General features: G+C 43.3%; 1 protein-coding gene and 1 long non-coding RNA gene across 2 annotated transcripts; both read right to left on the bottom strand.

Annotated features, from left to right (window-relative positions):
• Nucleotides 1-3,704: 3,704 nt before the first annotated feature.
• LOC148390367 (uncharacterized) lies at nt 3,705-5,787 on the bottom strand. Its single transcript, XR_015861375.1, has 3 exons — nt 5,569-5,787; nt 4,763-5,478; nt 3,705-4,230 (listed from the first exon to the last, which is right to left on the bottom strand). It is a non-coding gene; the product is annotated as an uncharacterized LOC148390367 (long non-coding RNA).
• Nucleotides 5,788-5,956: 169 nt separating this feature from the next.
• On the bottom strand, nt 5,957-9,003 carry LOC148390366 (calcium/calmodulin-dependent protein kinase II inhibitor 2-like). Its single transcript, XM_088390790.1, has 2 exons — nt 8,036-9,003; nt 5,957-7,454 (listed from the first exon to the last, which is right to left on the bottom strand). The coding sequence occupies exons 1-2, from the start codon at nt 8,202-8,204 to the stop codon at nt 7,381-7,383; spliced, it is 243 nt and encodes an 80-aa protein (XP_088246916.1). The 5' UTR covers nt 8,205-9,003; the 3' UTR covers nt 5,957-7,380.
• Between the last annotated feature and the right edge of the window lie 1,562 nt (nt 9,004-10,565).

Genomic DNA, 10,565 nt, shown 5'->3' with positions numbered 1-10,565 from the left:
TCTCTTTAATTGAATACAAAATTGATTTCACACATTTCCCCATGCAGTTTTACGCGGAGAGATAGATAGAAGATGACACTGGCTTGGGATTGTGCTGCAGAAGATTGCATTGATCTCAGTTCCATCAACTGGGGGTCAACACACGGTGCTCTTTGTTCTGTGTGTGAGTCCAAACCTCTCGTATGCCTTTTGCATAACATAGTAGATGAGTGAAACGTCACAACATTTGAGAATGAGCATGCTTGGAGGTGCTTATTATCAGTTTTGGAGACAAATTTGTCGAAAACCTGAAGGAGTATTTATACGGTAACGTCCAATCACATGCCTCGCCACAAATATCCATGGCAACTGAAAAAGTAAAAGATATGAGCTCTCCAGAGAATTGGGGAAAGGGAGAGAAGGACTTGCAATCTCTAAATAAAGACTCATTTTATGAAGACATGAAGTTGAAATTGGATTTCTGCATACTATCATGCATTATTGCTCACATAAAGTAGATTTGCTCTTGGTTCTGTGGTTTCATATTTTGACTCTACTTAAAATATACTATGAGCGATAGATGCTATTTAAATAACATCAGAACTGAATAATTGCACATTACAAAATATTTGTAATGAGTTAGATGCTTTGTGAATTATGTTATTGTGCATATTTTTCAATGCATTATTTCACAGGTTGCCAATAAACATGGCATGGATGCATCAATGGGTGCGAAACTACAGCGGTTGGACACAGTAGTGGAATGAGAATGAAAATGCAAGGAGGGGCCTGACTACTGGTTGGTATTCCTCAGGCTTAGAGCCACAGAGGCTGATGGTGCAGAGTGGACATCACATTGGAATTTCAATCGGGATGAGGGAGCTTTACTGCTTTGGCCTGTGAGATTTAGCTTTTGTGTACATGTTGTTCTACCATCTCGATCAAAATAGCAATGAAATGAATAAGAAAATAAGATAGTGATCAGAACAGGATGTTTAGAAAGGACAAGAATCTGTGACAAAAAATATCAAAATGGGAACAAAACATGTCAATTCACATGGACCGCCCCATCCAAAATCATGCTGGATATTTTTGAGTTGATCTTTGTGACTGACAGGAAAACAACAAAGCCACCTTGCAGACTGATCCTGTTGAGATGAAAATGAATATTAATGCTCAGCATTTTACAATTGAAGTAAGTTTTCCACTGCAGTTCTTTATCGTTAAATGTATGTCTTTACCGTATTTGCCGGTGTATTGGTCGACCTTTTTCGATCCAAAATCGACCTCGACTTATACACCGAGTCATAAAATTTAACTTCGTATTCATCGCTTCAAATGTGATGGTAACCAAGGCCGTTTCTCATGCATCTCATTGTGCGTTGCACTTAGAAAATTTGAACCGGGCGGCGTGCGCGAGTGCGCGGCCCGCTGGAAGTCGAATGAGGCTCCGTGATCTCCTCCGCGGTGCTTATAAACAGCCGATCCGCTCGGCGGGGGCTATTTTCGGCCACTTGGCGCGTGCGCCCGGCCTCCCGGATGTGCCGGGCGGGTGCGCGAGCTCGCCGGCTGCTGGAAGTCGAATGAGGCTCCGCGATCTCCTCCGCGGTGCTTATAAACAGCCGATCCGCTCGGCGGGGGCTATTTTCGGCCATTTGGTGCGTGCGCACGGCCTCCCGGATGTGCCGGGTGGGTGCGCGAGCTCGCCGGCCGCTGGAAGTCGAATGAGGCTCCGCGATCTCCTCCGCGGTGCTTATAAACAGCCGATCCGCTCGGCGGGGGCTATTTTCGGCCACTTGGCGCGTGTGCACGGCCTCCCGGATGTGCCGGGCGGGTGCACGAGCTCGCCGGCCGCTGGAAGTTGAATGAGGCTCCGTGATCCCCTCCGCGGTGCTTATAAACAGCCGATCCGCTCGGCGGGGGCTATTTTCGGCCACTTGGCGCGTGCGCACGGCCTCCCGGATGTGCCGGGCGGGTGCGCGAGCTCGCCGGCTGCTGGAAGTCGAATGAGGCTCCGCGATCTCCTCCGCGGTGCTTATAAACAGCCGATCCGCTCGGCGGGGGCTATTTTCGGCCACTTGGCGCGTGCGCACGGCCTCCCGGATGTGCCGGGCGGGTGCGCGAGCTCGCCGGCCGCTGGAAGTCGAATGAGGCTCCGCGATCTCCTCCGCGGTACTTATAAACAGCCGATCCGCTCGGCTTGGAGCTATTTCCGGCCTCCCGTTGGTGCCGGGCGGCGTGCGCGAGCTCGCCGGCCGCTGGAAGTCGAATGAGGCTCCGCGATCTCCTCCGCGGTGCTTATAAACAGCCGATCCGCTCGGCTGGAGTTATTTCCGGCCACTGCGCATGCGCACGGCCTCCCGGAATTTGAACACATTTCGTCAATAAATTTCGCATATTTCTGATTGAATTTTGAAGTTTAATATAATGCAACATTTGAGCTCGACTTATACAAAGGATATATCATAAAATCGTAAATTTCCGTCGAATTTTAGGGGGTCGACTTATACACCGAGTCGACCTATACACCGGCAAATACGGTATTTCAATGTTTAATTTTTTTTCCTAGGATCAGTGTTCCTGTTTGCTTCAAGGGAGACTTCGTTCCACCAACTCGTTGAGGAAACAGCTGGATTATTACGTAAAGCACAATAGGGACAAAACAGCCCGGAGCCCTTTTGTAAAACGTGAAACGAGATTAGTTGGACTCCGTTGGCTCAGTGTAGTTTGGAGTTCACTATTGATGATCATCAATCGTCCATGCTCATTCATCTTATCAGGGCCAAAGCGTTCCAAGGCTCTCGAGCCCCGGCTGAACAATTTTCAATTCCTTAATAATTTATTGATGCCGGGCAGTCAAATTGCATATCAATAATGTAGAGGAGCTCAGTGCAATGTTGATACAAAACACCCTCAGCTCATTCATGCTCAAAGAACCGCCGATATATGTACTATGTTTGCTCCCACGTGATCCAGTGGTGGCCTCAAGCAGTGATCCAGAGCGCATGAGTCAGCTTCATAATGTTATATATCATACCTGTGGGAACTCATGCCTTGCTGAAAGTTTTCATCTGAGTGGTCACACTGCAGGTGGAGTTAAAGAAACAACAACAACAAAAAACACCATTTTGCAAAGAGAAAAGCGGAAATGATTTTACATGTCACTCATTTTAGTGTAAATGAAGTCAGCCTGTACTGTATTTCCTATTTTGAAAGCAGCAAGTCAATTTGGAGAACGAAAGCTTACAAATGTCACCATGACACACTCTGATTTTGGGTGCAGGCCAGTCACACATGTAGGACAAATTAATGAACCAATGGCCAATTTCCATCTGGGTCAGCATCTTTTATTCACAAGGCACGCGCCGTGCACAGTTACATGTCATCCTGCCCCCGAGGGCCCTGTGGAGACCCACTCTGCCAAAGCGAGATGGTCCATCATTTTGTTCTGTTTTGAAAATAATCTCCAAGTAATAAATTAGCTGGGGGGCCCTCAAGCGTTTCTCTTTTGTTGACCATCCCCCTTTGGATATTCAAAGGTCTGTATGTGTTTGTTCGGAAGATGTCAGCTTGCTATTCGCAGATTCATGGTGCTTTATCGATGTGCATTAATATAAAAACACATGATACCCAGATCTTATATTGTAGTCTGTCTGCAGCAATAATAATTTGTATTGTATTGTTGTATTATAAATGACTTTTTTTCTATTAAAGTGATGCAAGGTCCAAGAGAGCGAGAATAAAAAAAACATTGTTTTCAGCGGCTGCAAGTCTCTTTAATTGATGAACTCCGCATAACCCCGTTTCTGGTGCACACTGCACTGTGATGCATCACGCCCAATATGATTTAGGGAATAAATTAAAGCACATGAGGAAACGGCTTGTTCCAAAAGATGGAAATTAGCTGTCACAACAGAACCCTGGAATACACAGCTTCAGGTAGTCATACACAGAACTACATCCAAAGTTCTATTTTTAAAGACAATAATATTATTCTTGTTGTGGTTTGCAGCAGCAGGTATACAAGGACATCTTATCACACAGAAGGATATTTTTAATACTTGGTCACCTTATGGAGAGGACAATATATTAAACAACATTCGGTATGATGCAGTGTAAACTAAAAGCACAAAAGTGGGAATGCAATGAGATGAAGTTGTTTCTTTGTGCTTGAAAACAACACTGCACCAAAATGAAGCTCGATCTCAGCCGTTGATTCCTCAGCATGGACGTGAAGCGGCAACTGAGCAACTAGGCAGAGAGAGAAATGGAGAGAGTGAGAGACTGGTGATGTGGTTGCTATAGAAACCATCTGGTGGGTCTGAACGGTTTCTCCCTGGCATTCATTTCATCATTGAGAACTCGCTCTCTCTTTCGCTTCCCTTCTTCCCTCCATGCCTCTCTTATCTGCTAATCTCTCTGTGAATCTTCCTCGCATTATACTTCCTGTTCTCCTCACTTGTTTAACGTCAATGCAGCATGCTCCCTTGTTTCATCCTTTTAGTTGCTTTTCCAAATTTTCATGGCTCTGTCCTGACAGTCCCATCTGCCCGACTTGGATTTTTACCCTCTTGTTTAAACAGCACCCAAGGACAATGTCCCCGGGCCAAGAATTTGCTAAAAATGACTTCAAACTGGATTGCAATCTAAGAGCCACCACAGTTGAAAGATTGACGTCATCTGCAATCACTAATTTAGTGGCAAGCAAAGTGGCGTTTAACAGACTTACTGCACCATCATTTCAATATTTCACTAAATAAACAAAAGCAAGCTGTTCAGATACCTTCAGGGACTTTTAGGTTTCCTGCGAGCGGTCATCCTGTGAATTCCTTGTCAGTCGGAGAATACTTGATCCCACAGCCAGTTCAGCACATATACAGGAGCCAAAAGCCTTTTCATTCACACAAATGAAGCTTTGAGGTCAATGCCCCAGCTCCAAGGTTATGAGACAAAATGGTGTGTAAGAGAGGTCAGAGTTTTCAGGAAGGAAGCTAACAAGCTATTGTTTATGTCCAGCAAGTATTTCATGTCATACCTTGAGAGACAATATTATCCAATATGTCAGACTTATAGTTAATAAAACTTCACTTTGAGCCCCAGAGGTAGTAATTAATTCAGCGTGGAGTGTAATTGCATAGCTGAGATGGCGTCCCAGAATTATTTCACGTTCAAGTCTGCCCAGCTGGAAGTGAACAGGATCTGTATGATGTGTACAACTGTATCACCCCGAAAGCGGTTTCCAATATTTTGTCCCAAGTGAGCAAACAACAATTGCGTTGTGGGACAAAACTCATCATGAAATTTCACTGCAACTTTCCCGATGAGGGAACGTAGTTGCGTAGAGTAATATTATGCCCGAAGTGTGCAGCCTCTTATCCCATGTGAGGGAACAGGCTGTTGCTGCAGTAAGCGGCGTGCATCGTCATGGTTGACTGCTGTCTCGGAAGAAGGGACCGGCATCGGCGGGATAATGTGGTCACGCCACGCAGTGAATAGGCACTTTGGAGAGATAAAAGAACAAGGAACATTCCATTACAGTTAGCGATGCTATCAAAGCCGAGGCTCGGGGAAAACTGTTCCGCAACCCACCGCAGTATCCATCCGGCAGCGCGAGGTGCATCTGTTACCATGGTAGCGGAACCCAGGCAGCCCCTTTCATGTCTGTCAAGAGGAGGAGGAGGAGGAGGAGGAGGAGGAGGAGGAGGAGGAGAGACATGCAATATGTTAGTCCGGCCTGCGGTTGAAGCTGAAATAGACGTGCGTGCTTGGACGTGTTGTCGTCTCTTGTATGTACGCATTCCCTGCCCACATCACGGCGGTCCCCGCTCGCTGACACTGGCTCGTCACACAACATGAATCATTTAAAGGTGGAAATGTCACGTCTCATCAGTGTCGCTCACGCCTCAGTGCACCCGCTAGCACCATTTGCATCTGCACGACCATGAACTTAAAGCAGCACTTGATTCAAAAGACCGGCTGAGATTGGTGGATACAACTTTATTATTGCAATTCGCCATTTGGAGATGAAAGTGAAAACAACAGCACAACGCATGTTTTTAATTTTTTTTTTTATTGTTTGTTCATTTGTATCCCATTCCCGATTCCTTCCAATCGTTCAGATGAATGGGACGCTACTTTCTCACAGTGGAAAACGCCGATTTAACCGTCCTTGGCAGCCAGATAAACAATCTAGTATCAACTGTACACAACACATCTGAAAAGTCTGCCAAGTCCAACCCTCGTCATATAAAACTAGACTTTTGTGTTTTTGCTACACTTGTAAACATTACAAAACAAAACAAAAATCCACCTCGTCATTCCTTAAACAGTAAATAGTTTGTTATCGCCTTTATTACAAGATATGAGGCCACTGTACAAATAGGAGTGAACGATACAGTACAGTATTAAGACTGCTGCTTGAGGTTTGTCATTCAAAGCTGTTTCACGAGGTGCTTCAAGAATACACACACGTTTCAGAAGTTCTGCTGCTGTGCATGCATGATTTTAACGTCGCCATGCATGAGTTGGTATTTTAAGTGTTAGCCCTAAAAAAACAACAACAAATAACTTTTAGAAGTCAATGTAAAAGCCCAAAAAAAACAGAACGACTTGTCCGGTGAAGCACATTATTCACCTCAGGTTTGGCACACACAAAATGATGCACAATGCAATATAAATAGTTTAGCAACAGGGTGCGTACAGTCATATCAACCAATCAAGGTGAAAGCCCGGAAGCTCACACGCATAGGTGGAAGGTACGTCATAAATAAATAAATGTCAGCTGCAAAAGGTAACAAAAAAAACAGGCAACATCGAGAATCAAATTGGGCAAAAGAAAATCCTCAACATACATAAACAACAAAGATTCACTGCAACACATTGTTTCCCCCAAAACAAAGAGAAATAGATACCAAACTTGTGCAAGAAAATGTATTCCTATATACAAATGTATACATTGATATATATATATATATATATATATATATATATATATATATATATATATATATATATATTTTGACCGTTATAGCAGAAATGTGTGCTTTTGTTTCTATTTAATATTAATTTCTGCATCCTCTCCCTGATTTCTCTCCTTCGCCCATCTGAAGCCCCACCCCCTTCTCCATCCTTCTCCAGCTTTTCGATTTATGGCAAAACCCCTTCTTCTAGGGTGTGTGTGCTGGTGGGGGTGGTCCACCTGGGGGTCTCTTTGCTGCCGCTGTGTGTGCATCTCCCATTTGGCCGTAACTGCCATGGAGAGGAGGGTGTGTGGAAGTGCTGCTTGCTGCCACATGAAACAAAGTGCTTATATACAATGTCTTTGGATTACAACGGGTAAATATCATCATTTAAAGAAAAAAAAAAAAAAAATCCAAGAGTGTCTTTAGGGAGGGGGCATTTCTACGCGTCCGCCGGGGTCTTCTCTGTACCATTTTTCAGTGCATCGTCATTGCCGGCCTCATCCTCGATCACCACTGCGGATGACAGAAGGAGCGTGTTAATGAAGAGGGTTTAGTGTCTGTCTGACTGACTGACAAATTAAAGCTTATTATCATTGTTTGTGCCAAGCGGCTTGTGGAGGTAAACAAAATCACAATAATTATGTGAATGCATGCATGAAGCACCTGTGCTGGCCTTAGAGGAGCAGGACATGCAAACAAATGCATAAATGATACACATACTGTACATATAAGTGCGTTTGTGGTTGTGCACCACATCAAGTGCGCATGTGTGTGCGTGGCAGGCAGTCCAAGTCACACATTGGGATTTACCATCAGGAATCCAGCACATACATAAAGACTTTTTTTTTTTGGTGCAAATGGTAATTAAGTCAGCGTAAAGCGTTCATCTATGGGGAGCAGTGAGCGTTTTAAAAGCATTGCGCATCTGACTAGTGCTGCACAGCCAAATGAAAAAAAACACACAATAAAGAACACAAACGCAATAATTCTAGTGGGGGGTGGAATGGTGACACATCCACGTAAAGGTTAAAGTGGCGCAGTCAACATAACACGCATGCCAATTTAATTCAATATATTAAAAAACATGTACCTACCCCGTTTGCTGCGGCCTATTTGTCCCAGCTTGGGCGGACGTTTATTCTGCGAACCGTTGAAGAAGTTGTTGGTGTCTTGAAGGCGACAGGTGAAGGAAAGGTGTTCCTCGTCGCCCTCGTTCCCATAATGACTCATTTTTTCTTCGTTGAAAGGCAGCACTTCCGACATTTTCAGATGCGTCTTGGAGCAAAACACGAGGCGCGCTAAGCGTGAAGCTCCTCGCCGATCGCGTGAACAACAACTAAAAAACAAAAAGAGAAAAAAAATAAAACGACACACACGACGCGGGCACGATCGAGTCTTATGTTGTTTACCCACAACACACGTGTGTGTGTCTCAGAAATAAAACACTGGAAATGTCCTTAAATCATTCAATCGTGCAGCTTGGGCAACATTATAAAAAAAAAAAAAATCCTTATTCCTTTTCTCTCCGCTCTCCGTCGATGGTTGTCTAAAAAAGAGAAGCGTGTTGGTTTGGTGATGGAGAATCGCGGTGGTTGCGCCCACTGCACGGAGTCGCTGGCACGGAAAATGTGAGAGAGAGATGCAAATAGAAGAGCGATGCAAAACGCGGATCCCGGGGAGACCTGGCGAGGGAGCTGTTTGATTGAGGGGGGGTGTCTCTGGTGCAAAAGCAAAAAACAAAAACAAAAAAACCAGACAGAAAAGACAGAATTTAGGATCCGCTTCCAGCTCAGTAGGATTTGCACTCAGAAATTATGGCGCGTGGATGTACTGTGTGCGAAATCCAGTTGACACGACGAGGCAGAGATGCCAAAGCATGGAAGACACAATTGTGCAGCTTATTTGGACAGCAGGAATGAGGAAAAGACTCAGGCCAATAGGTGGCAGTATCGTTACTATTTGACCTTTGGCCTCTAAGTGCCCTTGTTTTTCACTAGTCTGTTATGATTGTCGTATTTCACTTCATAACAATTTCATTGTAAAATTAATTTTAACCCCAGTAACAACCAACACAAGGACGAAAGTAGCAGGAATACTTTAAGTGACTAGTTTACTGGAACAAAGGCTGTGTGTAAAAAGAATGACATCACTACATGTAGTATTCATTTTCTCTATTGCACAGCTTTAAAGTTCTATATAAAATCATTACAACCTTACTTTTACTATATCAACAGAATCTAATGTGGTACATTTATCAGTGAGAAACACACTTAAGAAGAGACACCATCAGAGCTTTCAAGAATGTAAAGTCTTTAAATAATTAAAGAAGCAAGACATATAAAGGCGTAAGATTGGCTTCGGCTCACTCAAGACCCGAATGAAAACAAGCGTGATAGAAAATGGATGGACAGACGGAAAGCTTATTGACCAAGCCCAATTACAAATGGCCTTTTGGTCTCCTTGACCGACACTGTCTATTATAGCGTGTAATGAAGCTAATCTGAAGTAGCATAGCTTTCTTTTGCCGCCACCTCGCTCTTATGCAATAGTGACAGTATATAACAGTACATTTGCTATAGTGCATTGGAAGATGAGCTAAGATAAAATGTTTTTTACATTATTTACACTTTGTAACATTGTGATAAAAGCACACCTATCTTTTTTGTCATGCATCCACATCCCTGTTAACCTATGCAGGGTGCCCTTTGCAAGAATTAATCATCCATTGACTACTATAGCTTTGCAATGATAATATGCCATTATCAGCCTTATGGCAAGTCAGCATCATCCACACACGCACACACACACACATCTACCCTCTTGTACCACATTGAGCATCATCTGAATAATTTATGCTCTACCCAAGAGACACGGCTTTGTATGACCTCCCGCAGTCACGTTTCCTGGACAGCCATTCATCTGACCTCAACCTGAGGAAACCTCAACAAATATTGTCATGATTTACTAGAAACACAAGTTGCACTGTAAAGAAATAATGTTACCTGTGATTGTATGACAAGCATCAAACATCTTTAGTAGCACAAAACATGTACTGTAATTAAAAATGACAAAAACTAAAAATACTGTAACTCTCAGCCATAGTTGTATATGCAGATGTGTTTGTAGGGATTGTGGTTTAATTTGACTTAAATTTCAAACGAAAAAAAGAAATAATCAAAGCTTCTGTTTCTATATTATTTGGCAGTGACAAACCTGTTTCAAATCAGGAGTTGTGAGAAACCTGGAAGGAATATTTTATGGCTTGCAACCATTAACCATAGAATTTTTGCTTAAATATTGATTGAGAATATTTGTCATGGAAAATGGCAGGTTACAATTGTTGTTATGAAAGCAAATGCAAGTAGATTAATAGGCAGTTCATTTTTTATCACAGATTTATTCATTCTTACAATTAATGGATTGAAGAGGAAATCATGGAAAATGGATTTATTTTTTTATTTTTTGAAATGGCTCAGCTTCCACACGTAACAACTGCAAGCTGTCGTCAACAGCAGGTGGTGTCTGCTGCCAACTGCTGGAAACCTCACGCTACTGCAATTTTACTAATTTACTAATTAAAGTACAAACTAGTGAGGTCGTAAGTGACAGGTAGCCACTTGTTTT

Source organism: Syngnathus floridae, chromosome 11 (assembly GCF_059516105.1).
Source record: "Syngnathus floridae isolate MCC-2025c chromosome 11, RoL_Sflo_1.0, whole genome shotgun sequence".
Lineage (NCBI taxonomy): Eukaryota > Metazoa > Chordata > Actinopteri > Syngnathiformes > Syngnathidae > Syngnathus > Syngnathus floridae.
This window is presented reverse-complemented; position numbering and strand designations above follow the sequence as displayed.

Coding starts and splice junctions, on each gene's coding strand:
- LOC148390366 (XM_088390790.1), bottom strand. CDS start 8,204: ATGTCGGAAGTGCTGCCTTTCAACGAAGAAAAAATGAGTCATTATGGG. Junction 7,455..8,035: donor AATAGGCCGCAGCAAACGGG/GTAGGTACATGT, acceptor TGTCATCCGCAG/TGGTGATCGAGGATGAGGCC.